Source organism: Thermothelomyces heterothallicus, assembly GCF_042370625.1.
Source record: "Thermothelomyces heterothallicus CBS 202.75 unplaced genomic scaffold P884_scaffold_19, whole genome shotgun sequence".
Lineage (NCBI taxonomy): Eukaryota > Fungi > Ascomycota > Sordariomycetes > Sordariales > Chaetomiaceae > Thermothelomyces > Thermothelomyces heterothallicus.
Window position 1 is genome coordinate 515,420 of NW_027192580.1, and position 27,636 is coordinate 543,055.

Consider the following 27,636-nt stretch of genomic DNA (forward strand, 5'->3'; position numbering starts at 1 on the left):
TAAAAAAGATGATGAGTCGGTCAATGCTCTAACTATCTGCCTTGGTCTCGGGATTTCTCTAGGCCGTCTGTCACTGACGAACATGGGCACGCATTGCAGTGGAATCGGCGCCGTTCCTGGCTACTTCCCAGTTTCCACTCTCCCAACACAACGGACCCTGAAATCACACCATTCAACGCTCAACCCGCTCATAAGGTGCCACGTATAAATTTGTCCGGCACTCGCCTTGGGTTTCAAAGCCAACTCCCATATCACGAGTATGATCTCAATCAGGAGGTTTTGGCATAAAACACCCGGCCTATTGCCCGCGACGACAACAACAACAACAACAATAACAACGACGACGGCACTCAAACGTCAGCGATTGGCATTCCAGGCCGCGAGAATGCGCAGCACCTCGTCCTCCTCCACAGCGCAACCCGGCGCGCAGCAACAATCACAATCACAATCACAATCACATTCACATGGCCACCAAAAGAAGCCCATCTACTTTGGGCCCTTTGAAGTGACAAACCAAGTAAGCTTTTCAGCGACTACTGTAACAAATAACAGTTACCCTCCTTCTTTTCCCCTGCTTCTCTTTCATCTTTTTTGTTTATTTTGTGTTTTTTCTTTTTCTTTCCCTTTATTTTTTTCCTTTTCTATTCTCTTTGTAGACTAATTCTGATAATACCCCCCCCCCCCCTCCTCCTCATCTTCATCTATCCACTCTCCGACTACTAACCGGGCCCGCCAGGTCTTCCTCACAACCCCCCACTCCTTCGCCCTCGTCAACCTCAAGCCCCTCCTGCCGGGCCATGTCCTCGTCTGCCCGCTGGTCCCGCACCGCCGCCTGACCGACCTCTCCCCGGTCGAGCTGACCGACCTCTTCACGACCGTCCAGCGCGTCCAGCGCATGCTGGCACGCCACTACTTCCTGCCCCCCGCCTCTTCCTCCTCCCCTTCCTCCGCAGCAGCGTCGCTACCACCACCACCACCACCATCACCACCGTCGTCATCATCATCATCATCGACACCATCAGCAGCATCACAACCATCACCGGCCGGCCAGCAGCAGCAGCAGCAGCAGCAGCAGCAGCGTGACGGGCAGGCCCCGCTCCGCGAGGGCGGCGGGGGCGCGGAGGAGCGGGGGTCGTTCAACATCGCGCTGCAGGACGGGCCCGAGGCCGGGCAGACGGTGGCGCACGTCCACGTGCACGTGATCCCGCGCATCCGCGGGGCGACGGCCAAGCCGGCGTCGACCCCGTCGGACGCCATCTACGAGCAGATGGCGGCCGAGGAGGGCAACGTCGGCGGGGCGCTGTGGGACCGGGAGCGGCAGCGCGAGAGCGGCGGGTACGCCGGTGCTCCCGCTGCTGGTGGTGATGGTGGTGGTGGCAGGCCGGTGCCGGGGGGCGGTTTCCCCCGTATCGAAGACGCCGCGCGGGTGGCGAGGGGAATGGAGGAGATGGAGGAGGAAGCCGGGATCTATCGGCGGGTCTTGGAGCAGATGGAGGCGGAGCGCCTGTGACGAGTCTCGCTGGAAAAGGAGGGGCTGGATGACTGGGAGTGGACGCGAGGAGGTTTATTCTACGTTTAGGTTCCAGGGGCCCGAGAGGGAATCCTGGGCTGAGAATCGTCGTCGGGTCGAGGCGGCTGGAACGCTGGGGGGAGAGGCCGCGGGTCCGGCATACTAATATATAACGGCTAGACCGGGTGTGTACAGCATAGACACAGCCGCCAAGATCGACGCTGGGCTGGAATATTTATATTTGTATGGGATATATATACATCATACACACAAGAAACCTCCGAGTATACCCAGCCCTATCACGGAATAAACAAACCTAGGACAAGATGAACGTAAACCATTCATACCCTACCGTTCTCCTCATCAACTAAACAACAGGGGCAAAAAAAAAAAAAAAAAAAAAATCAGAACACTGCCTCCCAACCGTACAGTATTGCCAACCTATATATGCGTTCCATGACCGTTAACACCGTCCCGAACCGTCGTCACATGGCCCCGCCAACCATCCCGCCACACCCAACCCAAACCACCCCATCATTCCGGGTCCAAGCTCGCAAGCCATGCCGTCGAAGCAACGACGGCTAATCCAACCCTGAAAGATGGTCAAGGCTACCCAGCCCCAACGAGTCAAAGCCCGAGCCCATTTCGTTCAAATTCATTCCCCCAAACACAAACACGGAGGAAGGATCGCTCACGCCCGGATTTCCGCTGCTCCCGCCTCCCCCCGCGCCCGCGCCCGCGCCCGCGCCGAGCCCGCCCCACGTCTGGAAGTTCTGCTGCCAGTTCACGCCGTCCCTGAGGTACCAGTCCTGTCCGTCGACGGCGTAGAGAGAGCTGGGGGAGAGTTGGCGGCTGCCGCCGCCGCCGGCGGAGCGCGAGGACGGCGGCGCCGAGGGTGCCAAGCTGGTGTGCGCGCAGACGGGGGCAAAGGCCTGCGTGTAGCTGGGCATGGTCCGCGTCACGGGCGAGACGGCCCACGAGTTGTTGATGGGCGACAGGGACTCGCCCATGGACATGGCGGAGGATGGGATGGCCAGGGGCGGCGCCATCCGCCGAGCGTCCTGATGGCTCTGCATGGTCTGCAGGCTCGGAGACACCCCGGATGATGATGATGCTGCCACGGTGCCGAGCATCTGCGGCGCCGGGCTCCTGGCGGGGGTGTCGAGCGCCATCGGCTGGCCTGCCGGGTTGCCGTCGTGGTCGTGGGTCGGGGACCGGTATTGCTCGTGCTCGTTGGTCGCGGGCGAGCCCGGGGAGGAGCCGCCCGCGTGCGACCGTGGCGACTGCGTGGCCGAGGGCCCCGATCGGTTCGGCGAGGGCACGTCGGAGATGCTGACGGTGCCGTACTTCTCGTCGGTTCGCTGCAGCACGAGGGCGGCCTCTTCCGGCAGCTCGACCTTCCACTTCCGCGCCAGCACGCTCAGGGTGCTCAGCGCCCTCCGCGCGCACAGCCAGTCCTCCGCGATCTCCTCGAGGTGCTTGACGCCGTGGATGATGTCTCGCTTGGCCGTCTTCTCGGGCAGGTGCAAGATGTGTATCGTGCAGGCGGTCTGAACCATGTAGACGGCAATGTTGCAAATCTGCCTGAGATCGTACAGCTTCTTGTAGAGGCGCATGAGCTTGGAGATGGCCCCCGCGTTGGCGCTGCATACCCGCCACGGGGAGACGTGGACGGGCAACGGAGACGTCGCCGGGGTGTACTTGAGGAACGCCTTGAAGAGGTGGATATACTGTAGGTGGAAGAACATGCTGCGCCGCGTTAGGGGCCCCGCTGTCCACAACAAAAGCTTGGAATCCAGGCTTGCTTTCGGCTTCACTTACTGCATCAGGATGACATGAGGCAACTGGCCATCCTTCGGCTCAAATTCGTTCGGCAGCTCCTTCTTCCACTCTTCGAGCCGGCGATGGAGCTCGCTCAGCTTCTTGATCTCGATGTTCTTGCCCGTCGACCGCCCGATGTGGTTTGGGTGGTAGAAGAAGAGCAAGAGGTCGCTGCTGATCTCGCAGAGCTTGCTCAGGTGCAGCCCGACCGCCCGCGTCCGCGCTGGCTGCCTCAACGACTGGTCGAACCCGCCGTCCGTGTAGGGCGACCACATCTCGGCGTCTTCCTCCGGGAAGACGTCGTACTTGGGAACGTTGTATGTGTTTTTGGGGATCTGCGGCAGCCGGCCCAGATAGTTGGACCAGCACTTGTCGAAGAGGAAGCAGCCCCAGAACGTAATCCGGCGCGCGTCCACCTCCTGCTCGTCGAGCGGGCCCTTGTCCTTTGTGGTGCCCCCGAGGTTGAGGTTGAGCCCGATGTCCTGCGCCATGCGGAAGCTCATGCCGCTGTACACCCATCCGTTGGCCTCCCGCCCGCAGCCGGCTTCGCGGACCGACATGAGTGCCAGGGCCTGCACCGTGGTGAGCCTGGGCTTCGCGTACTCGTCGTTCTCGACAATGAGCCTCTTCGCCTCGGCAAAGAAATGGTCGCCCTTGGTCTTGCTGTCTCCGGGGACGGCAAATGCGCCGGCCACGTGGGTGAAGTGGCAGCCGAGAGCCAGCATGGCGTTGACGAGCAGGGGCGAGCAGTAGACGGTGGTTCGCGGTTGGCCGGGCGGCTTGCCCTTGAGGAAGTCCCTATAGAAGAGGGACTTGGAGAGGGTAGCAAAGTAGGGATAGTGCCAGTTGAAGTACATGTTGATTAGATGAACGATCAATTGCCTGTCCTTGGTGACCTCTGTCCAGCTGGTGACCGGGTCCTCGACCGAGAGGCCGGCGTCGGGTTCTGGGGGCTCTTGCGGCTCGTCCGTCTGGTCGCCCAGGTAGATCAGATGCGAGGTGCCCCCGAAGTAGCGAACCGATCCGTTCTCGAGGCGAAGCTCGCCCATCTTCCGCGCAATCTCCCTCTCGCCCTCCACCGGCCGGTCGGCGGCGCCTGTGAGGTGGTCGTCGTCCAAGCCGCTGCCGGCTCCCTCCGCATCTGCTGCTTCCTCGGCCTCGTTCTTGAGTATGGACTCGGCGACGGCGTCGAGGCTGTCGCAGGTCCGTATCCTCCTCGTGATGGCCGGCACGTCCTCCTCGGCGGCGTTCAGGATGGCCTCGATGAGGATCTGGAGGGTCGAGCTCTTGGCCTTCATGGTGTCGGTCTTTTCGCGGTAGACGCCCTTGCGGCGGTGGTCCGAGTTCGGGTCGTACACGCATTCGGTGCCGTAGACGCTGGCGCAGGCCGCACAGCTCGGGAGCGCGCCATCGCACTTGGACTTCCTCTTGCGGCACGCAATGCAGGCCGTACTGACGCATCGACGTTTTTGGTTGGCCGGGTCGGCGCCGCGCCGCTGTTTCTTCTTGGACGACGGGGGCGGAGGTTGCGGCGAAGTCTCAACGACGCTGCCGTGGCCGTCCTGCCCGCCGGCCTGCATCGAGGCCGGGGGGGTGTCGAGACCTGCCATTGCTGCCGGTGTGGTGCATGCGACAGTCGATGCGCGGTCGGCGCGGTGATGCCGTAGACCCGCGATGCCGGCGACGGTGGAGAATCGGCGGTGTTGTTCCTCGACTACGCTGTGCAATGTTTTCGTCTCTGTGGCTTCTCTTGTTTTCTTTTTCTTTTCTTTCTTTTTGCTTTCTTTCTTTTTCTTTTCTCTTTCTCTTCTTATTTTCTTTTCTTTTCTTTTCTTTTTTTTTTTGCCGTGAATGAAAGAGATGTCGAGTTCACTTTGTCCTGCAGCGCCTTGAGACTGATCTGATCGAGAGCGCTTCTCAGCAGGGGATGCGGGGCCTTGGCTGGACAACTTCTTGCCCAGTGAGGGCCGCCCGCAACACTGGCCGTAATCGGGGGTCTTGCTTACTTGCAGCAGTCAGGTTTGGACGGAGGGGAAAGGCGGGTGAGCCGCGCGTTTTCTCAAATCGCGCGCACACAAAGTTCTTTTCAGGAAACAGCAGGGAACTGCCGCCTCGCTCTTGGTCGCATGGGGTTCTAATCTCCACGGACGGCTCGGCATGCGACGATGTGCCTTTGGGATTTGCCAGAACCGAGAAAAGGGGGGGGGGGGGGGAGGTCAGGAAGGCAACAAGTTGGAAAAGGAACGAAGCTAAGTGGCTGGAGAAATGGGAGGCGATAAGGCGATCCGGCCTATTCCACCGTGTCCGCTCAGTCAGGCAAGTCCAGGTGCCAGCTTAAGTCGCTGGCATCCCAAGGGTTTGAAACGGAGAGAATTGGGCCACGACCACGATGTCTCGGGAGCGAGCCGATCTGTTGACTGTAAACGAAGAGATAGTTACCACCCGAAATCTACTATGTATTTATCAAGTACAAACGATGTATGTACCGTTCCCTCAGAGTAACTACCGCCAAGATTGGGGCACGAGAGATCAGAGGATCGACAGGGCTAGGCTTGCCTTGTGCGTGGGGGTAGTTTGATTCTTGTTTCAGCCCGCCTCTGGTTGGTCGCGGAGGCCAAGGACTCGCTAATTGCTTAACCCGTTAACTAACTATTCTATGACTTTATATGAAGTACGCCAGTGATTTCGGTTGTTACTTCGTATAACCCAACTTCTTCACACGCCCGAGTTTTGAACATCACCAGATCACTTCCTCGTGGCCAGGTACATCGGCACATAGCTGTGGAAATCATTTTCCAGGTTGGAGTCGAGGTGCGGGATTTGAAATCCAGCGCTGCGACGACTGAGGTCCCCGCCGCCCATGTTCTGACCAATGTAACTCCTCATTGAGAAGGCATGATTCGAGTTGGCATTTTCCATCCAACAGGCATCTGCCTGACTGCATGAATGGATGTTGCGCTCGTCGTCAGCTTCGTATGCAGTACGCTCCTTCCCTTTCTACGCTCGGCTGTGGCACCTATCTTGCGATTCTACGGCTGCTCTGCAACCGCTGAAACTATTGTGGCACCCAAAGCAGCAGCAGCTCTGCCCCCTTTCATACCTATTCATCTATCAGTGGCGTTCTCAAAGCCGTAGAATTGACACCGGGTGGGCTCTTTTGTTTCGCCGGAACGACTTTCAGGTCGAGACGGGCCCTGAAAGGGTTCAATTCGCGACAATGTCCAACTCCAATTCCTCAGCCATCACCAGCATAACTTTGAAAGTCGTCGGACAACACCCTTCCAGGCCTTGGCTAAGTCGGAACCATCGTAGTCGGGCCAGCGACGGTCCGACACTCCGTTATTCCCAGATTGTACTGCAACGGTTGCGGCCCGTCGTGTCAGGCTCACTCTCTTGCAGTGCAGCAGTTACTGACACCGACTGCAATCGGAGATGCGAAAGCCGATATGTTGGACGCCAGATCAACCCCCGGTGTAAGAGCGCATGCCACCTTCTCAATACGAACGAGAGCCGACACAGCTCCCGGTCGATCCGGAGGCCGCTCCAATTGTGCTCCCACAGTCACCGCCTCTCCTACGACTGCCGCTACTGCCACAGCAAAATCCTGCTGCGGGGCGAGCCCGGATTGGCCCATCCTTTAACCGCGACACTACTCACCACACCGATGGTGACGCGTGCCCCAAGGGATCTAGAGAAACGGCAACGGGCCGTTCCAGTCCTGCGTTGGAGCTCCCTGCATCCGATCTACACTAGGCCCATGCTGGAATTCAGGTCCACACTGCCACGGAAAGTCACTTCCGAGCAAGAGACCTAACGTTACGTGACAGCGAAGGGGGTTTGCGTATTGTTTCGTTAGCGCGATGTTGCCGGCGGAAATGACCCTTAGAGAGGCCTTTCATTCTAAGAAAACTAAAGCGGCTCGTCTAGTCGCATCTTGTATAGGGATGTCAGCCGAGCGCCGGCAAAGATGGGAATAACGAAAACTGTGGGAGCGCGAAGGCCTGCCCTCTACGGGCGCCCTGCCACAAGGGAGTTCACGAGATTGTGCAGCTGGAATCACTTAGCGTTTGATGGGGAGCTTCGCCGCCGAAGTGAGGCCGTGGCAGGCCTGGCCTGTCCAACGCATTTTCAAGTGTTCTCCTCTCTCATCCCTCTGTTTCGCAAGGCGGAATCTAGCTTGCAGTTGCAGAGGCGGTAACACGCACAAAGTTCGAGGTCAGTAGTGTAAAGCCAAGCATTTTTGCCAAGATCATCCCATGCAGGAGCATGGCACGCCTGTGGCTGCAGCGAATGTCGTGCAGCATGGGGCAATCTTGGCAATAGCGAGGCCAATCTCCTCGATGGGGGCACAATCTTCCGGTCGACGGCGCACACGGCAATGAGGAGGATGGATTTGGCCTCGACCCCGATCCGCGGGGATTACACTACTCGGCTGTAGCCGGGGTAAAACTGTGCGCGAGATGGCTACGCTAGGGGGCATTGCGCTACCACGTACAACGTCATCGTCGGGTTGAATCCACAACCCCACCTGATGTTCAGCGTGTTCACCTTCGTGCTCGTGGACAGGAAAAAAAAAAAAAATGCACACGAATCCGCCAAAATGCGCTCCCAAAACGTACAATTCTATCGGGAGAACAACTCACAACAATTTCGGGAGCCGCGGTAGAGCAGACTTGGATAGTATACAAGATATAATACGCCAACGTACTGGAACAGCCAGTCTTATACCTGCTGGCTCGCAAAGAACTTTTTGGACTCGGCACACCTCTCGCTCTTGCAGCCGGGACATCTCAGTCCCATCTGCGTCGAGCATGAGACCCTGCTGTCGAGATGCGACTTGGCCAGGTCGGCAAGCGCCTGAATAAACACCGGGCTGCCGTTCAGGCTCTCGACACGCTTGACCGTGTCGGCGTGCCCTGATTCGCCAATCACCTCCTTGTCAAGCTCGTAGAGCGTCTCAATGTGGTCCGAGGTAAATGCGATGGGGATGAGAAGCAAGTCCTTTTGGCCCTTGGCGATGTAGTCCTCCACCGAGGTCGACGTCTGCGGGCCGAGCCAGGGTTGAGGGCCGACTTGAGACTGCCAGCACAGTCGCCAAGGGTTGGCGTTGCCCAGCCGCTGCATCACAGCGTGGACAGTGGCGGCGACCTCGGCCGGGTACGGATCGCCTGTCGCATGTGTCAGCCAATGTGCTTCGTTTGGTGAAAAGATAACGCGCGTCAGACGAGGGGAAACTGCCTACCCCTGTTCACCACCGACATGGGCAGACTGTGTGCCGAGAAGAGCAGCACCACCTTGTTCCTCCTCTCCTCCGGATACTCCAGCAACTTGGCCTCGATGTTCTGCGCAAACGCCTCGACGAGGCCCGGGTGTGTCGGCCACCGGTCGATCACGCTCCACTTGATCGTCCCGTCCGTCCCGTCGTTCCGCAGCGCGGCCTTGCCCTCCAACCTCTGGCGCCACTTCCACAGCTCGTTTAGGCTACTCCCCGTTGTCGAGCACGAGTACTGCGGGTACTGGGTGAATGCGACGGCGCGGCCCCCGCGGCCGTTGCCGAACCCGTCGGCCAACATCTGCCGGTACATGTCCTCGGTGAGCGGGTTCGCGTAGCGGAAGGCGACATAGGGCATATGCGGTGCCGTCTCGGGCGAGATCTTATCGAGGATTTTGCACATCTCGGCGCACTGGTGCTCGGACCACTTGCGGATGGGTGAGCCGCCGCCGATGGCCGCGTATTGTTGCTGGATCTTGGGCGTGCGCCGCTTGGAGAGGAGCGGGCCGATGTAGCCCTGGAGCCGGCCGAGAGGGATGAGATCGCCATCGGACTGGAGGTGAAACAAAGCGTTAGGCGATCGGTCCGGGCGGTCGTATTTTGGAGCCCCCCGGGGGGGGGGGGGTGAGGGGGGTTAACTCACGAATAGTCTGCTGAGGAAGTCGCCCACTTCATCGGTCGTCGATGGGCCGCCCATGTTGAGAAACACCATAGCCGTTGGGCCCCGCCCAGAGTCTTGGGTGACTGGATGAACCGGCGTCGCGAGCCATCGTGCCTGTTGTGCAGAAGGTTTTGCCAGCCTATGAGGCCGGAGTGGCCGCATGGCGGCCGGGAGACGAAGCGCCATCTCGAAGCGGAACACGGGAATCCGAGGCGAGTTCGCAGTAAAAAAAAAAAATGAAAAAGAAGCGCTGTTAGTCGTTGCAGTAAAAATGATAAACAAGAACAAACGGGATTGAGACAATCCCTAGAGCTATCTACCAATTTATTCGCAATGCGTCAGAGGAAACTGACGATAACCTTTGTTTCAGACAGTGGCGAACGGAACTGGAGGCCAGATCACACTCCGCCCGCGACTTTCGCGGCAACTCGGCGGCGGTACGATCAAAGGCCGACTTTGCCATCTTGGCATCGGCATTGACCTTGCAGATCGGCCGGGGTCCCTTTTGGCCAATCGCAAATGTTCAATTGCACAGCTTTGCCTGTCGTCTGCGTCACATGTTCTGGCGTTAGGCAGGCGCGTCAGCCTAGCATCACGTCGCGTCGCACCTGCACCTTCAAAGCCCGTTCGTCAGCTTCGGCACGAACATGCCCAACTTCTCGCACAAAGCCAGAACTTTTTAGTTTTGTGCATCGATTTTGAAATTACGTGCGTTTACTAAATTAAATTCTGCTCATCAAACAATGGCGTGGGAAGGTGACGATGATAGACGTCCGGATTCTGACGAGGGAGAGGAGGAGCTGGATGAAGCCGTAGGATCTTCCGGTCAGACGTAATGTCAATCTCCGCTGACTGTCCATCAGGATTACAAGACGCAAAAAGATGCGGTGCTGTTTGCGATCGACGTGAGCTCTTCAATGCTCCAACAGCCCGTTGCAACAGATAGCAAGAAGGCGGACAAGGATTCGGCCATCACGGCAGCCCTGAAATGCGCATACCAGTTTATGCAACAGCGCATCATCGCGCAGCCAAAGGACATGATGGGTATCCTCCTCTTCGGGACCGAGAAGTCAAAGTTCCGTGATGAAGCTGGAGGGCGCAGCGCGTCTGGGTATCCTCACTGTTACCTCCTAACGGACCTTGACATTCCTACTGCCGAGGACGTCAAGAGCCTGAAGGCGTTGGTGGAAGAAGGGGAGGACCCGGACGGAGTTCTCGTCCCCGCGAAAGAGCCCGCTTCCATGGCCAATGTGCTCTTCTGCGCCAACCAGGTGTTTACCACCAATGCTCCCAACTTTGGCTCCCGAAGGCTGTTCATTATCACCGATGACGACAGTCCACACGGGAACGACAAGGCTGCGAAATCGTCGGCCGCGGTACGCGCCAAGGATTTGTATGACCTTGGTGTTGTCATCGAGCTGTTCCCCATTAGCCACGGAGGGAAGGACTTCGACATGGCCAAGTTTTACGACGTATGTCGCCCTTTTGCTCCCGACTGCGTGTGTGCTAACGTACCGGCAGGATATTGTTTACCGCGATCCAGCAGCCGAGGCGGGGTCCGTAGACCGAGTCAAGACGTCCAAATCAGGAGACGGCATCAGCCTATTGAACTCGCTGATCTCAAACATTAATTCCAAACAGACGCCAAAGCGGGCGTACTTTTCCAACCTGCCCTTTGAACTTGCGCCTAACCTCACGATATCGGTCAAGGGTTACTTGCCCCTACACAGGCAACAACCCGCGCGCACGTGCTACGTCTGGCTTGGCGGCGAGCGGGCGCAGCTTGCGCAATCCGAGACCGTAAGAGTCGACTCCACGACAAGAACTGTTGACAAGGCCGAAGTGAAAAAGGCATATAAGTTCGGGGGTGAATACATCTACTTCAAGCCCGAGGAAGCGGCGGCCTTGAAGAACCTCGGCAGCAAAGTCCTCCGGCTAATCGGGTTCAAACCACGCTCCCTGCTGCCCATGTGGGCCTCAGTGAAGAAGTCCATCTTCATCTTCCCGAGCGAGGAGCATTATGTCGGCTCCACCCGTGTCTTCTCCGCGCTGTGGCAGAAACTGCTCGAGGCGGACAAGGTTGGGATCGCATGGTTCGTTGCCCGCGAGAATGCACATCCCTCTATGGTGGCCATCATCCCTTCCAGGGCACTGGATGACGGGTCTTCGGAGACGCCTTACCTCCCGGCTGGGCTCTGGCTGTACCCCCTACCGTTTGCGGACGATGTCCGAAACGTGGACTTGACGATGCCGCCGAGACCCGCCGACGAGCTCACCGACAGGATGAGGCAGATTGTTCAAAACCTTCAGCTGCCCAAAGCCATGTACAACCCATCGAAATACACCAACCCTTCTCTGCAATGGCATTACAAGGTCTTGCAGGCCATGGCACTGGATGAGGACGTGCCGGACAGCTTGGACGACGCGACGATCCCGAAATACAGGCAGATCGACAAGCGCGTCGGCGGGTATCTCGCCGAGTGGAAAGAGGTACTTGCCGAGAAGGCCAATGCGCTCATGAAGAGCCGCGCTGTGAAGCGCGAGTCGGAGGACGACGACGGTGAGCGCCGGGCAGCGAAGCGCACCAAGGTCGCGCCAAAGAAGGCCGACAGGGAACAGATGAGCAACGCGCAGCTTCGGACTGCTCTGGAGCAGGATACGCTCAAAAAGATGACGGTTGCGGAGTTGAGGGACATTCTGGCTAGTAAAGGCATCAGCGCAGTGGGCAAAAAGGCGGATCTGGTTGAGAAGCTGGAGCAGTGGATCGAGGAGAACGTATGATCTTGAAACGGTTTCTTATTCTTTGGAATGTGTGTATTGCAGTCGGTATATTCTGTAATGATCCTACTTCGTCAGGGACATGCCCTTCCCGTGTTTTTTTTAGCGTTGCTCAAAACACGTTGTTATCCGGGATGCTCTGGAGCTGAAGTTCCAGGGCGTTATTGGAGAGAGATTGCGGAACACCTGGGCATGCGAGTATGGTGTACTAGGAGTAAGCGCGTATACAGCTGTATATATGTCATGTACTCGTATGTACATAACATACTCCAAACATAAGGTAGAGAGAGATATTTCTTAGTCCGCACTAACTAAACAAGGTCCTGTGTAAATACCTAGTAATGGAGATCCATGCACTCCCGCACATACACTATGGATGCACCCTTGCTGCTCCCTCGGCCCCGCTTTGGTCTCCTTCCTTCATTTGCCAGTTCTGACTGGTTCGCCAGTCCGTCCGCACGCAGCCACTCCACTTTACAATAGAAACTAAAGATAACGTTACCCGCTTGGCAAAGCGACACGACGACGCGACGAAGATACCGGCGGTTTGTCGCGCCGTCCTGGTTTTTGATCCAAACGACAGCCTTGTCATGGAGACTCCGACGTCTGCATTCTGAAGCCAAGCGAATGAGCGCAGGCGACCCGACCTAGTTGAAAGAGAACGAGCGGCAATGGAGGCTCTGCTGGGCACCGGCCAGTCGAACCCGACCTGCGGTTCGCTGGCCGACCTCCAGGAGCAACTCCGGCATCTTCTTCAGGGTCGCCTGACCGAAACCCGCGCCGAACATATTTCGGTGACATTCGAAGTCCGAGCGACCGCGATTTTTGACATCCCTGTGACCGGCGTCGGAAATGACCTGCTCGAGAACGCCTCGAACATCGACCCGTCGCTGGGCGGGTCACGGTCGAGCGCTGCTGCGCCAGCCATCAACGGTAGTGCGGGACAGCCGACCCGACGAGTCAGCGCCATCGACGCCCTGATCAACCAGCCCGTGGACGACCCGGTACTGCAGACTGCGATTGCCAGGCAGATCATATCGTCGGTGGGCGAGGCCGACTCGAGCAACTGGGCAGTGCGGCAGGTCTCGCGCACCGAGCAGAGTTGGACGTTTGCCTACATCTGCAAGGATTCCTGGGAGGCCTGGAACCGTCAGGCCTCGAAGACACCCGCGAAGACGCTCATCGGGGAGTGGAGCGGGGAGGGTGGGCAAGATCCCGTTCATATGGGTAGGTTCGTTCCACGCTACCAAGGCGAGCGCGTGCGCGTTCTGACCGGATACTGCCAGCACGTCCGGCCTTTGACTGCCGCGGATCCGTCAAGATCGCCTTCGTCAAGGCTACGAAAACGATCAACGTCAAATACGAGCACACTCCCATGCACAAGACGGTGGGGCAGCTGATGGAACTCCTTGCGCCGCCACCTGTTGCACCAATCGTGAAGAAGACACCCGTCAGGAAGGCCAAGGAAGCAAAGACGCCAAAAGAAGCGAGACCACCGAAGGAACCGAAGTCCAAGACGCCAAGGTCCTCTAAGAAGCGGGCAGAGGTGAACGGCGTCCCGGGCGGAGAAGGTTTGCAATCAACGAAGAGGCGCAAGAGGGATCCCCTGGGCCCGGCTGGGACCGTCCTACCTCCGGAAGTGCCGGGTGCCCTGCCCGTGGACGATTCTTCGGAACGCCAGCTCTACGACGATAACAACAACACCAGCAGCAGCAGCAACAACACCAGCAGCAGCAACAACACCAGCAGCAGTAGTAACACCAGCAGCAACAACAACACCAGCAACCCGGGAGGTTCCCCAATCGCCTCACAGCCAGCTGGCTCGAGCGCGTACCCCGACGGTCTTGTCAACGCCGCCGACGATGCGCAGCCCGAAGCACCTGCCGAGGTCGAGGAACATGCGCACTCTATCCTCAACTTACCTCCAGGGGAGGCGGCAAGGCGGCGAAAAGTCGCCATCAAGCTGCTCAATGACAACAACATTGACCCGCAGTCTCTCACCGCAGAGCAATTCAACATCTTTGCCAACCAGTCCCCCGAGCTGCAACAAGACTCCCTGGCAATGTTGATCAAATACGGCGCCGAGAGACTGCGCATAGTTCATCCCAATAGTAAGAATGGGTCGGGCCCTGGGCAGTCGACTCCCAGCAAGCCGGCCACTCCTGGCCAGGCGGAGAATACGCCACAGGCGGCAAGTTTCAAACAATCGCTGATGGGTGGTAATGGAGGAACTGTAGAAGTGGGCGAGACACAGAGTCCAGCGCTCACAGAAGCGAAGCCTAGGAGGCGCATCTGTGAAGGGTGCCGCCTTCGGAAGTATAAGGGCAAGGTTCGTAGCTCCCATCATCCTCCCATGCGCGCTTCGAAGCTAACAAAAGGCACAGTGCGACAAGGCGAGGCCGTCCTGCAATATGTGCCTCGCTGAGGGCGTCGCATGCACTTATGCTCCTACGAGGCCGAGGAAAAGCAAGATCGCCGAGACTGCTCCGGAAGCCCCTGAGAGGGCTCAACAAGCAACGCCGAACGGAGGACAAGGTGGCGTGAGTTCGTTGGGATTGCATACAGCAAATCCAGCTTCTCAGTCGCCCGGTGTGCCGTTTGGCCATTCGGTGAACGAAGCAGCTCCGGGCCAGGAACATTACGAAGAGCGTCTTCAGCAGACTGCAACCGTGACCGTTTCTGGCTCGACCACCCATAATCAGCCCGAGACTCCCTCCGACGTATTCCATCAAGCCCATGACATCTATCAGCACCCGTCCGGCTTGAGCTTCCCTCAGGCACACGCCCCTAGTACCGCGGAAACGGCCCAACCAAACATTTCGTCCACCTCCGTTGAGCCCACTTCTACGGACTACATGCCGACCTCGGTACCAGAGGCTCCTCATGCCGCATTCCACGGCTTTGCCTACCCTCAGCCCTCTGCGAACCATGAAAGCATCGCAGCCTACGCAGAACAAGTGGCTCCAGCTGCTCAGCAGGGCCGTCATGGGGCCGTGGGATCTCAGGCTACGGCACGGCGCAGCCTCCCGACTGAGCAGGTTGCCCAGGGGAGTGGGACGAATGTCGCCGCAATGGACGGTTCTCAGAACACTTGGCAGTCCATGTCTAACACGTCAAGCCAAGCAAGCAGGCCCTCCCCCGAACAGGCCAGGTCTAAGAAGCCGGCGCCTGTCTCACAGGCGTACGATGACTTCCGACAGCAGCCGGCTTCGAACTGGGGAAACGCCAGCCGATCCATACCAGCACATCCAGCCGGCAATCCCCAGGCCCAAACCAGCACTCAACCTCCACGCGCCAAGTCGAGGCAAAATAATCGGGCATCTGCTGCTGCCACTCAGCAGCCCGCCTCGACCCAGAGCCATAGCTACAACAACCAGTACCAGCGTGGTGGCTCCCAACCCGAGCCTTCAAGTGACCATATCCCATACCAGCCATATCCCAACCCAGCTTCCAATCAACCAAGTTCATTTTCATCATCTGACAATTACAATGCTCAAGTGTCGTATGGCGCATCGTCCACGTACTCAGCGACGGGGTCCCAGAACGTGGCCTCTTCGTATCCATCCAATCCGGGTCCGACAACCAGCGCCGCGCAGTGGGGGACTCCGACGTCAACGCCTCAACCTAGAAACACGCATGCGTACGACGCAACCCAATCCAGCGCCAGCAGCAGTGCACCGTACAATGGTGGTGCTTCGAATCCCAGGAAATCGCTGGGTTTACAAGGCTCCAGCATGCGGCCGCAGCCGACTCGAGCCAGAGGCTCGTCAACGGCCTACAGCCAACAGCAACGGCAGCAGCAGCAGCAACAACAGCAACAGCAACAGCAACAGCAACAAAGGCAGCAGCACGGACAGCAATATCTCCCACAATCGCAACCGCAACAGGCCTATCATGGTTACATGACTCATATGAGCCAGCAGCAGCAGCAGCAGCAGCAGCAGGCGGCCAGCAGCGGCAGTTACCAGAACAGGGGGTTTGGCTTCGGGGCGACAGCAGCGAACAGCGCATCCTCCGGCTACAATTCGGCAGCAGGCGACGGCGGCGCCGCCAATGCCTATTCGACCACACCTGGCGCGTCGGGCGGGCACGGGCATAGCAGCCACGCACAGCAGGCGCGACATCACGACAGGTCAATGAACCTGACGAACCACGCATACAGCAGCAGTATCGGCGGCGGCGACCCAGCGCTGTACGAGCTGCTCAGAAACAACCCGGCCGGATAGGATCTGGGGCCGGGCTTCCCGTGATCCTTTTTTTTTTAAGAAAAAAAAAAAAAAAAAAGGGGGGGGGGGGGGGGGGGGGGAAGGCATACCGTCAAGACATCGGACGCCTGTCTGCCCCGCTCTTCCCTTAGCCGATTGCTTGCTGAAGCCTCAGTGTTCCGAACCCACCCACCCGGGCAGGAAGAAGTGCTCCCCAGCGCCCCTCCCCACGTCCATGCGCTCTCCCCATGATTCTGAGCGCTTCTTCTGGGCAAAAGCGACCATGCTTCTGAATCCCTGGCTTTATCAAGAGGTGCCGTCTGACTGATTGCTGGGTTTGTCATTGCATGGCCTGATGTACATCAAGTTTACTGGCTCTCTGAACGACGGCACGATCCGTTTCTTCACTGCCTTTTTTTCCTCTTTCATGGTCAACTACTCAGAAGACACCCTAGGGTGGGTAACGGAAAACAGGATGTGGGTTTGTTAGATTCATTGTAATGCCAAGAGAAGACATTTGAATGGCGACAGCCGGGGAGTGGCAAAGCCGTCATTTAGCAATACCAAAACAATAATACTACAGTCGGCTATGAGGGGAGCAACGTCACAAAGTCTGGTGGCTAGTCTGTCACTGCTCTCTGATTTCCGGGAGGCCAAAGAAGAAAACTGTCCCATCTACTTTGGTAACAAAACAACAAAATATAGACCAGCCGCAAACGCCGTCCAGATCTCGGGTGGTAGAGAAGTACTTTTACAGCTCAGCCCAGCTCACACAGTTGTCCCGTCCATCAACGTGCAGAAGGGAGGGAGCGAGCGAGGGGAAACAGGGATCGAACGGCAGAATCGAACGACATCCCACGGTCCTGATGTCCTGTTCCCTTCTGAGCCTGTCTCCCATCCCTTCCAGTCACCGCCTGATTTGTTTTTTTCTTCGTTCCCCGTCCAGCGACACTAGTCCAAATCGGAAAACAAAACTCCGTCCCTCTATTGCGCCGCAGCAGTTTCCGGCTTGCTATCGACCTTCTTTGCCGGGGGCTCCTCGCCGGCGTTGTCATCCTCGCGGGCCCGCTTGCCGTTGGTTTCCCCGTTCTTCGGGGCGGTAGACTGGATGGTGGGCACTTGGACACTGTAAACAGGGAGAGGTTAGGAACTTGAAAGAGGAACAATAATGTTCGGGCAAGGTTTCGAAAGGAAACAGGTTGAGGTTGAAACAAATACGTACTCGTTGGTGCTCTGCTTGATGCCCTCGCTCTTCTTCTCCTCACGGTTGTTGTTGTTGTTGTTGTTGTTGTTGTTGTTGTTGTTGTTGTTGTTGTTGTTGTTGTTGTTGTGGTTGTCACGTCCGCCATTGCTGCCGCCGCGGCCGCCACGGCCGCCCTGGCCGCCCCTGCCGCCCCTGCCACGGCCGCGTCCGTTTTTGTTGGAGCCGTTCTTCTGGCCGTTGGTGTTGTCGCCACCCTCCGGCTTGCCGTCGCGGCCGCGGCCGCCGCCCCGCCCCCCGCGCCCGCGGGTGTTGGAGCCGCGCTCCTTGCCCTCGAAGAAGGTCCTGGGCCGGCTCGTGTTGGGCTCGATCTCTCCGGCCTTGATCTGGCGGGTCTTCTCGTCCAGGTAGTCCTTCTTCTTCATGATGAGGAGCTCGTGGCCCTTCCAAGTCGGTTTGGGGTCCAGCTTGACGAAGGCGTCGGCCTCCTCGGCGCTCGCGAACTCGACAAAGACGGACCCCTTGAAGAGCTCCTCGGCGGTCCGGCGGAGCTTGACGTGCTTGACGTGGCCGTAGTTGGAGAAGAAGGCCTCGATGTCGAACTGGGTGGACGGCTCCTCGTCGCCGAAGCCCTTGGCGTAGACCGAGGCGGCCAGCCGGGCCTTCTGGGCCTCGGTGGATGAGACGTACGGGTTTTTGCGCTTGACCGTCTCCTCGCCCTCGGCGCCCTCGACGACGAGGAAGTCGCTCTCGCGCAGAGCGGCGACGATGGCGCTGTACGGCTGGAACTGGCGCATGCGCTTGAAGTTGGCGATGGTCTTGAGAGGCATCGGCCTGTTCTCCTCGCCGCCGGTGTTCTCCCACATGAACTTGTCGGTCGGCAGGTTGCTGTCGCTAAAGTAGAACTCGACCTGAGGAGCGGCATCAGCGGGGGGAAAGGTGTCCAGTAGAGCATTTTGGAGGGGGAGACGGCACACACCTGAGCGCGAATCTTGACGGGGTCGTCGGTTATGGGTTGGGTGGTCGGGTCAAACTTGCGATTCTTCTTGAGATCCTTGTGGTTGGGCTTGGCGGTCGTCTGGAGGATGTTGGCCGCTTGCTTCTGGCCGCCATTCTGGGTCTGCCCCGCGGCATCCGTCTTCTTGTCGCCTTCATCGGCGGTCGCCGCGGCAGGAGCAGTCTCTTGTACGGGCTGCGCCTCGGCAGCCGGGGCGGCCGCCTCGGTCTGTTCCTTGATGGCGGCGTCGCTCATGTCGACGGCGATGGGCGGTGCGCCGGATGAAGTTCGCGGGACAAGAGGAGAGAAAGGGAGAATCAAGCGATTGAGCGCAGCGAAAACCTATCTGGGCAGGCTGGGCTAAAAAAAATAAATCGGGAGCGAAGAGGATTGGGGGGCGGGATAAGTGGGAAGAGAAAAGTTTGTGGTTCTGGGGAGGAGAGGTTGTTGACCCTTGGAGACGGGAAGGACGAGCTGCACAAAATTGGTGGTGGGGTAACGCTGAGGTTCAGCACTGCATCAGAGTCACCGGGGTGTAAGTTATTAGTCTCTTGGAAGCGTCACTCGGAATAGCGGGACATAAGGAAGTTCCAGTTCAAATCGGAAAGTCTGCTTTTCTGTTGATGGCTCTCATCAAAGGAGCAATGCGCGTTGTAAATCTTGCTATGCACGCGACTAGAAGCCTGTCTTGGAGTTCTTGCATCGAATCTTTTGGTCCAAATCGGTCGCGAGAGCGACGGGCCCAGGAGACAAGCGCGTTGCAGAAAACCCAAGCCAACCCCACACCAGCAGGTGCTCAATTGGAGATTTTCTTGACTGCCGCCTCTCACCGCCCTGGGCAAAAGCGCCAGAGGTGACTGTGGAGGTGCTGGCCCCCCCTGCCCCCCCTTCTATCCGTACTCGTAACCCGTACGCGGGATTTCAGGCGAGGTGAAATCGCGATACATACCTGTATTACCGTAACTCAGGGACCGACCCCTGGCTCTCACGTGAGCTCGTCGCGTCGGGTCGAATGGGAGCGCGGGAAACTTTTTCGAGATAGCAGAGGTACTCGCAGCAGAGGTGCTCGAGGCAGAGCGACGCCGCCAAACCCGCTTGCCCCGGTGCCCGGATCCCTGGTTGTCGAGTGCGGAGGTTTTACAACAGACGAAGGCAGAAGAAGAACAAGCGAGTCCTCTTCAGCAACAGCAGCAGGGCCGTAGGAACCCGACAACGGCAATTGCATTTTCTCGCACGAGCACACAGCGACAAAGCAAGCAAAGGCCGGGATAAAGATCGATACTAGAGAGAGCTCCGGCAGGCGGCAGGCGGCACCGACAACAGACTGCCACCATGAGGCAACGCAGGTTATTGAGGTTTCATGGCCTGAAGCGGCCCGTGAGTTTGCCGTCCCTTTCCCTTTCCCTTTCTGTCTTCTCTGCCCACCTCGTCCAAGCTCTCGGTTGACCAAGTGCCCCCCCTTCGTCCGCTCCTCTTCTGCAGCGTGTCCGCCAAACATGGAACAAGTACAATCTGTTCAACCTCTTTCGCCTGCGAACGCCCACCCTCCAGACCAAGACCCTTTTCCAGCAGAAATGGATTGCCAAGTCCCTGACCCGCGGCTATCACGGCGAGCACATCAAGGAATACAAGTGGGAGCGCATGTTCAGCCGCCGCCCCCTCTCCGCCGTCAACATGGACCCGGCATACATGGCTAGGTATGACGGCAGCGAGCAGGCTGCCGGCCGCGGATCTGGCCGGAAGGCGAGGATGGGCTCCAAGCACGTCGGACCCAAGAATCAGGGCAATCTCGACGCACCCACTCCCTACATGCAAATGGTCTTCGCCCCGATGGAACGCCGTCTCGATATTGCCATCTTCCGCGCCCTTTTCGCTAGCAGCGCGAGACAGGCCCGCCAGTTCGTCCTGCACGGCTTCGTCACCGTGAACGGAAAGAAGGTACTGTCTACCTCCCCTCGAAGAACTCATGCACACACACACACACACACACACACACACACACACACACACACACACACACACACACACACACAGGCCCCATGATCCCGAGTCGCTGACATGCCTCGAACCCGCTGTCTAGATGAGACACCCCGGCTACCTTCTCAACCCAGGCGACATGTTCCAGGTCGATATCGAGCGCGTCATGGCAGCAACCGGCCAGCCAAAGAGGGGAGGCCAGAACCAAAACGCCAGCGCCAAGGCCGAGCCGGCCGAATCGGCGCAGGGCGAGGAGGGCGAAGAAGGCGAAGGAGGCTCGGGAGACGCAGCTGCCGAAGGGGCTGAAGCGGCAGCAGAACCCGTCGACCCGGAAGCGGCCAAGGCGAAGCATCTGGAGACCCTGAACCTCCTCAAGGAGCGCGCCAAAAAGATCATGCTCGTCAAGGACCGCTACCACCGCGCCAAGAAGAAGAAGGCGCTCCGCAAGTACCTCAAAGACCTCAAGGCGACCATGGACCGCGCCCGGAAACAACGCAACCAGTCCCCCGAGGAGATGGACGAGGCCGAGCGCGAGCTGACGGCCATCCTCTCGGACCTCACCCTCTCCCCGGCGGAGCACCGGGCCAGGGGCAAGAAGCAGCAGCAGCAGCAGCGGCGGGAGCAGGAGACGGCCGAGCTCAAGGCCGGCCTCCAAGCCGCCACCGGCAGCACCTCGGTCAGCGGCAGCACCGCCACCAGCCTCGGCCTGCTGACCGACACCCAGCGCGCCGTCCTCAAGTGGGTCATCCGCAGCGAGGTGGAGAACCCGCACGACCCGTCCAAGCCCTACGCGACCCCCTGGCGGCCCCGCGACTTCATGTCGGCCTTCGCCTTCATCCCCCGCTACCTCGAGGTCAACCAGCGCATCTGCGCCGCCGTCTACCTGCGCCACCCCGTCGCCCGTCCCGGCCTGTCCGAGGTCCCCACCCCCTTCTCGCCCATGCTCTCTCAGCTCGCGTTTAACTGGTACCTGAAGAGAGGCTAAAGCACAAACGCAATTCGAGGCGCCTTTCGTCGGTTTCGCTTGCTTTGTTTGGCTGGCTTGGTTGAAACCAAGGCGGGGTGGGGGGTTGCGACCGTTCTCTTATTACCAACCGGCGAAGGCTGTATCGTGTTGGCGTTGGAAGAAGAGTGAGAGTGAGTGAGTGAGTGAGAGAGAAAGAGAGAGAGAGAGAGAAAGGGAGAAGGGGGAAGGATTGCAGTGGCTCTGCCTCTTCATGGCTACTGAAAAAAGAAGACAAAAAAGGATGGGCATGATTAGAAGCACATCGGATCTATGTGTGTATAGAACGACGCATGTATTCTAGGTGTAACTCGTGTACAATACGGTATTATACTCTTACTGTATAGCTTGCACACGTTGTGTGGGTTTCAAGTTCTGGCAACACCCTCCTGTGAGAAACGGACAAAAGACCTAGCAGTCTATACTCGGCGCTTCCAAGCCACAGCAGGCCATATCCGGTCCCAACGTTGCGCCAAGCTTCCAAGATTACATTGATAAAGGCTTAAATGCATCACTCACCGACTTCCTGGGGGGATGGAGCACTCTAGCAAACAACTCGAAAGAATGTTTATCTAGCATAGGCACGGTTGGCGAGGTGAACTGCCATAGCGGAAACCTTGTCTAGGGCGAGACGAGGAAAAAAAAAAAAAAAACATTGGTCTTAGCCGTGGCCAAGGCTTGTTGCGTACCCGGATCAGTTCCATGTAGTTGCGTCGCTCTGTCCTGACTGGGTACTGGTGAAGCAGCATGGAGCGTTTGAACAATTGGTTGACATGTCGTGCTACACTAGGCCCCGGGATTGACACTGCCCACGCTTCAGCAAACACGCCGGTAGATGAGAGGACGGGCCAGGATTGTGTGACCTTTTGTATTCCAGACACTAAACTAAACAACGACAGCAAGAAAAGCTAAGGCAGACTGCGCGGACAAAAAAAGATGGCTAGGAAAATAAGTCAAAGAACTCGTGGCGACAGCCAGTGTGTGAGAACCGGAGTTGACCATCCGGGGTGTCAAAGAGAAATAGAGGAAAGACGGCGGGTGGTTAAGCCGGGAGGGGGTATAATGGCGCCCTGATCCGAGCAATCCTCCTTGCCCTGTTTCCGTGTGATTGTCCCCAAACTTCAACGGACGGCCCGTCCTCTAACTCTCGTAGATAATGAAACAGCCGGGTATCCCTTGGTCACTCGAGTCGGCCGACCGGGCAGTCGAGGCTGATCGAGCGAAGATGTCTTCGCTGTCTTTGGTCGAGGGCACGCTCCAGAAAAAAAAAAAAAAAAAACAACGCCGCGAACTCCGCTCGAATCTGGCTTTCTCGATGTCTCCGGCCGCCGTAGAGTCCGATCCTCATGTCCATTGCTCGGAAATGAATCCCCCCCCTTATCGCCCTCCCCACCGGAAACGGTGATAATCTTGTTCTGAAAGTGGTCGGGTATTGAGACATCGTTTCCAGTTCCCGATTAGGCCAAGTAGATCGTGTTGTAATGTTCCACAAGCGTTGACCAGACCATCATTCCAGAGCGAAAGAAGCCATGGTCTCTCCCGGGACCTTGTCTAGCCGTTGCCGACAGCGAAGCACCTCCTCCAAAACCCGGAATACGCCGTTGCAGGAACTCCTCGGCCGCCTTCCGGGTGGCCGTTCCTGCAGAATTAAGGGGTGGTGATTAGGATGAAGGAAACAGTATGAGAAAACAAACAGGGAAAAAGAAAAGAGGCGGCGAGCTGGTATTGTTGAGGCATCATGATACTGAGACAAGTCGTAGAGAGGCAAGAGAAGACGGAGGGTGGGCGAGATTATCGGAGAGAGAACCCCTTCCTCTTGGGCTCCTTCTCCAGAGGCCGTCCGCTCTCGAGCCTCGCCTTCTTCTCCTCGAGCTCGAGCCGTTGCCGCTCGAGTTGCTCTTTCATCTCCCGGTGGCGGGCGTACAGCTCCTCCTCGCTCTGTTTCAGCTTGGCTTCCTTCTCGGACACCTTCTGCTGGAAGACCATCTTCATCTCGGCCTCCATCTTGGCAAGCTTCTGCTCGTGGAGGTGGCGCTCCTCCTCCTGCTTCACGGCAGGGTTGACTTCCTTGAAGACGCTGGGATCTTGCGATACGCCCATAGCAAGCAGCTTGTCGGTCCGGTAGTTCTCGTAGAGGATGTTGTTGGTGTGCTCCTTGAGCTCTTCCATGTGGGTGCGAATGAGCATCTGGCGCAGCTTGACGAAGTCGCAGTGCTCTTCGTTGTCCACCTCGATGACACCCCAAGGGTAGCTACGGCCGCGAACCTTGCGCCCATCGGCCGTGGTAACCTCGGTGTTGGCGCCAACCACGGCGAAGGGAACCTTGGACATGATCTCATTGTTCTCGGCGATCGTCTCCTCATCGTCGAGCTCGTAGCGAGGGCCCTCGAAGATCTGGATCTTGTGGTAGTTGATATCGGCGAGGATCTGTTTTGGGAAAGGGGGGGGGGGGAGGGGATTAGCATCGAGTCGAGACCAATGAATTTCACCAAGAGGGACTGGAGCATACTCTGGCCTTGAACGCAGCGACCTCCTCATCGGTGAGAGTATCGGCCTTGGCAATGACCGGGATCAGGTTGACCTTGGTGTGCAGGCGCTTCATGACCTCAATGTCCAGCGGCTTGAGCGAGTGGCCTGTCGGCTGGATGAAGAAGACGCAGGCATGGATGCGGTTGTCGACAATGTTCATGCGGTTCACCTTGTTCTCGGCATCCAGGTAAGCGTCGAAGCGCTGCTCAATGTTGTCGACAATCGGCCTCCAAGACTCGTCATTGTTCACAAAGTCACCAAAGCCAGGCGTGTCGACCACGGTGAGCCGCAGACGCACACCCGCCTCCTCGATATCCGCGCTGATGGACTGGATAGTAACGGTCTTCGGGATGATGTCGAGGCTGGGCTCCTTGCGCTCCTTCGGGGGGTACAGAGAAGTGTTGAACAGGGTGTTGACGAGCGTCGACTTTCCCAGGCCGGATTCACCTGCCGAAAGATATGGTCGTTAGAGCCGGGGCATTGCCATGCGTTCGTTACACACACACGATACTCACCGACGACCATGACGTTGAAGTTGAAGCCCTTGCGCACGCTCTTGCGGTGCCACTGATTGGGCAAGTTGGCAAAGCCAACGTAGCCCGTCAGCTTCCGACGGACAATGTTCTTGTTGTCACTAGCTGGAGGAGCTGCAGCCACAGAGTCAGATGGAGCCTGGCGAGAAAGGTCCGATCCAGATGACGACGGCTTGGCATGGGGCACCGGGGCCGCCCTGGTAGGGGAGGGGATATTGGTGGGAATACCGTTCGTAGCTGCAAGGGACAAAACGAGTTAGCCGACCAAGCTCAAGAGAGGGAGCCGCCTTTCCAAACAATGCTCAGTGTCAGTGATCCTGCGATGGGAACGCGCGGTTGGCTGACTATCAATGGAGATCCCCGACTGTGACTCTGCATGATTTTTCTTCCGGGAAGGTTCGCGGGCGTTGGGGTATAGCTCGCCATCGGAGAGAGGTTGGGCCACCGGCAAGTTTGGAGCGAGCTCCACATCCAACATGCTGCGACGGTGACGGATCGGCGCGTCGATGTACTGTCTGCTGCTGCTCGAGGGCAAGCTACTCGTACGAGTCCCGGGAGTTGGTGAGAACGTGCCCATATCCCGCGAGGCGGTATGGCGGGACCTGGAGTCCGAAGACACCGAGCTCCGGTCAAACTGCATACTCCTCGGGCGGACTCTGGCAGTAGCGCTCTGAATCATGGCAGGGAAATGCATTTCGACCGGGTTCTCAAATCCGTATCCGAATGCAAATGCCAAGTGCCGTCAAGAATGGCCGTCGCTCAAGAATTGGCGGTAAATAACAGTCGGGCGAGACGTCGATGGGGTGTTGACACAAGAGTGGGCAGGAAATCAGACGCGAGCAATCGCAGTGACCGGCAAATCCAGGTCGGCCCCAATCAATTGCATTGAGCATAGAGCGAAGCAGCCGGCATCTCCAGGGTGATGGTTCCTTCCGCGGTCCGTTCCCAAACGCAGACATCACAAGCAACGAACTGAAAGTGCGGTGCTTACCCATTGTGAAAGGTGAGGTAGCGAGCGGGTAACGCAACGATGGTATGAAGATTGGGGAGAGAGGGGAAGGCGCAGAGTCTGGAGTAATGGCAAGAACGTTAGCGAGAGCTCGGTCGTGCTCAGTCAGCTTATTGATGATTGCATGTGCACACGGTGGCACGGAGCCGCCAGCGGAGCTTGTGTTGCTGCATTAGGAGCTTCCTCCTGCGTCTCGCCAACCCTACCGAGGTGGGACAATGCCAGAGCGCGGTCGCTGGACACAGAAATTCTTGAGGGCCCTAGCCGGGCAAGACGCAGCAACGCAGCTCTACTGACGTGTTATGGAAGGCAGATGTTTGGGCATGGAGCCCGGTGGTGTTCTTCACGTACCGAGTCAGGAACGAAGGCGATGGGTCGACGGTCGTCGCGTACCGAGATGCTAGGGGTGCAAAGGGTCAAAAAAGGTAAGTTAAAGGGGCGCCCTGGGAGACTGGAAGGCAACGCAGGGCAGCGTGTAAAATACGACAGGAAAAAGAGTGTTGAGAAGGGACGAGAAGTCGAAGACGGAAGAGAGGATGCGAGGTCGAAACGGGTCGCGGTCGTCGAAGGGAAAAATTTAGAGTGAGACGGGCAGGGAGATTAAGCTCGCCGGCTGCTCTGAGCAAAAGGGGTACCAATGCTGGGCATCCACGCTTCTGCGGGAGTCGAGCGCAGGGGCCTGTTCTCGCAGATTAATGGCCGGGGTCTGGGGAGAACCTGAGGCTGTGATTCGCTGCAAGGGTGCGGTGGCTCGCTGGACCCCAGACCAGGGGACAGAATCGCAGCCTGAGGATGCAAATGGAACTCGAACGGAATGGCGAGACCCAACTCGCAACTGCACTACACCACGAGTCACGCAGAACACTGAGCAGAACTTGGAATGTCGTCTTCATCCGAGCCACGGGCCGCGGGCGAGATTCTGGTCGGCCAATTGCGCCCTTCGGCAGGTGGAGCGCACCATGCATACATGTTCCGTCCACATCGCACGAGAGAGCAGGAATGGACAATGCGAGGATGGATACGAGGACCAATTGGAGACCATCTTCGATACGCAACCTACACTGCTACCGTGTTGGATGGAAGAAAAGACTCGTGATGCACTGGATCCTCACTCCCCACCCACGCCGTACACTTCCTGATATGTGTCCATGCACGTAAAAGCCCGAAATGTAGACATGCACAGAATCTCCGGTGCGCGGTTACTTACCATGGTCATCTTGCACCATGATGGAATATAGCTGCCTTGATAAGTCCACGCACGAGGTAGATTCCATGTTTCACACATAGTTATACTGGAACCTGCATTTGGTCTTCTCCGAACCGTCTCTGGCAACTTGAGGACGGCCATAACCGTTCGTGGGTTTGGCTCGGGTGAGGGCTAAGGTGGTGGCCCAACCCTGCGGTACTAAGCCTCTGGATGGATTGCCTGTTTCAACGGTCATCTTTTAGCCAGGGATTCCATAGCCAGGGATCCCATTGGAAGCAATGTTTCAAAAAATCGGCTGCTGCCAGCCTCACGGCCCAGGGGAAACTGAGACGACATTTAGTGTACGGATTAGAAGCAAACGCACACACGAAAGGGGTAATGGGGCGTCTAGCCCAAGGTTCTTGGGATCAGTGCTTCCTTCATACTAGCTAATCAAGCGTGCGATGGTCAATTTCTCAGGAGCAGGTTAGCGATCATCATTAGGTGGGACTCTTTTTGAGCCAACCTGCTCCGTACATCTTTACTACGAAGTACACTGCCTGGCTCTGTCTGTTGTGCAATTAGCCTGGTTGTCGCTGGAACAAGAAAAAAACATAGACGAAGAGCCAAACTGGAAAGGAACGAAAAGAGAAGGAAAAGAGGGGAAGAAACGGCTATACCGACAGCTGGCACACTTTCGGCTCTTGTTGAGTGTGTTCCTGTCAATCCCGGCCAATTCCAGAAGCAAGGGCCCGGAACTTGGCCAATACCTGCCCCGCTTCCAGCTTTCCGCAGTCATACATACAGTACTTGGTATGATGTAACCACCTCAGGTACCAGCACAGAGAGCGAAGCTTCGCGGCTGTCCGAGACGGTGGACCGCCTTCTTTCCGAATACAAACTTGGATATCGCGTCACCACGAGGCAATTCGAAAATTCAAAAGAGAAACCGTC

At 57.7% G+C, this 27,636-nt stretch overlaps 8 protein-coding genes across 8 annotated transcripts; 4 read left to right on the top strand and 4 right to left on the bottom strand.

Annotated features, from left to right (window-relative positions):
- Positions 1–385: 385 nt before the first annotated feature.
- P884DRAFT_205181 (HIT-like domain-containing protein) lies at positions 386–1,510 on the top strand (the record flags this gene model as incomplete). The annotated part of the gene is made up of 2 exons (XM_069438633.1): positions 386–517; positions 737–1,510. 2 exons carry the CDS (start codon positions 386–388, stop codon positions 1,508–1,510), a joined length of 906 nt encoding a protein of 301 aa, XP_069295873.1.
- Positions 1,511–3,178: 1,668 nt separating this feature from the next.
- P884DRAFT_262072 (fungal-specific transcription factor domain-containing protein) lies at positions 3,179–5,078 on the bottom strand. Its single transcript, XM_069441628.1, has one exon. The coding sequence runs from the start codon at positions 4,939–4,941 to the stop codon at positions 3,328–3,330; it is 1,614 nt and encodes a 537-aa protein (XP_069295874.1). The 5' UTR covers positions 4,942–5,078; the 3' UTR covers positions 3,179–3,327.
- A 2,704-nt stretch (positions 5,079–7,782) lies between these two features.
- P884DRAFT_247308 (uncharacterized protein) lies at positions 7,783–9,668 on the bottom strand. The gene is made up of 3 exons (XM_069440497.1): positions 9,247–9,668; positions 8,574–9,156; positions 7,783–8,499 (listed from the first exon to the last, which is right to left on the bottom strand). The coding sequence occupies exons 1-3, from the start codon at positions 9,448–9,450 to the stop codon at positions 8,054–8,056; spliced, it is 1,233 nt and encodes a 410-aa protein (XP_069295875.1). The 5' UTR covers positions 9,451–9,668; the 3' UTR covers positions 7,783–8,053.
- Positions 9,669–10,007: 339 nt separating this feature from the next.
- P884DRAFT_205277 (SPOC like C-terminal domain-containing protein) lies at positions 10,008–12,045 on the top strand (the record flags this gene model as incomplete). Its single annotated transcript, XM_069438639.1, has 3 exons — positions 10,008–10,076; positions 10,128–10,736; positions 10,786–12,045. 3 exons carry the CDS (start codon positions 10,008–10,010, stop codon positions 12,043–12,045), a joined length of 1,938 nt encoding a protein of 645 aa, XP_069295876.1.
- Positions 12,046–12,567: 522 nt separating this feature from the next.
- P884DRAFT_331148 (uncharacterized protein) lies at positions 12,568–16,293 on the top strand. The gene is made up of 5 exons (XM_069445714.1): positions 12,568–13,269; positions 13,329–14,371; positions 14,427–14,582; positions 14,745–15,453; positions 15,541–16,293. Exons 1-5 carry the CDS (start codon positions 12,714–12,716, stop codon positions 16,266–16,268), a joined length of 3,192 nt encoding a protein of 1,063 aa, XP_069295877.1. The 5' UTR covers positions 12,568–12,713; the 3' UTR covers positions 16,269–16,293.
- Positions 16,294–16,865: 572 nt separating this feature from the next.
- On the bottom strand, positions 16,866–19,133 carry P884DRAFT_227770 (uncharacterized protein). Its single transcript, XM_069439697.1, has 3 exons — positions 18,428–19,133; positions 17,470–18,359; positions 16,866–17,373 (listed from the first exon to the last, which is right to left on the bottom strand). The coding sequence occupies exons 1-3, from the start codon at positions 18,698–18,700 to the stop codon at positions 17,232–17,234; spliced, it is 1,305 nt and encodes a 434-aa protein (XP_069295878.1). The 5' UTR covers positions 18,701–19,133; the 3' UTR covers positions 16,866–17,231.
- A 346-nt stretch (positions 19,134–19,479) lies between these two features.
- P884DRAFT_247320 (mitochondrial 37S ribosomal protein uS4m) lies at positions 19,480–21,795 on the top strand. The gene is made up of 3 exons (XM_069440498.1): positions 19,480–19,822; positions 19,928–20,383; positions 20,526–21,795. The coding sequence occupies exons 1-3, from the start codon at positions 19,778–19,780 to the stop codon at positions 21,405–21,407; spliced, it is 1,383 nt and encodes a 460-aa protein (XP_069295879.1). The 5' UTR covers positions 19,480–19,777; the 3' UTR covers positions 21,408–21,795.
- Positions 21,796–23,216: 1,421 nt separating this feature from the next.
- On the bottom strand, positions 23,217–25,181 carry P884DRAFT_205589 (Septin-domain-containing protein; the record flags this gene model as incomplete). The annotated part of the gene is made up of 4 exons (XM_069438663.1): positions 23,217–23,852; positions 23,935–24,401; positions 24,470–24,724; positions 24,818–25,181. The coding sequence occupies 4 exons, from the start codon at positions 25,179–25,181 to the stop codon at positions 23,217–23,219; spliced, it is 1,722 nt and encodes a 573-aa protein (XP_069295880.1).
- Between the last annotated feature and the right edge of the window lie 2,455 nt (positions 25,182–27,636).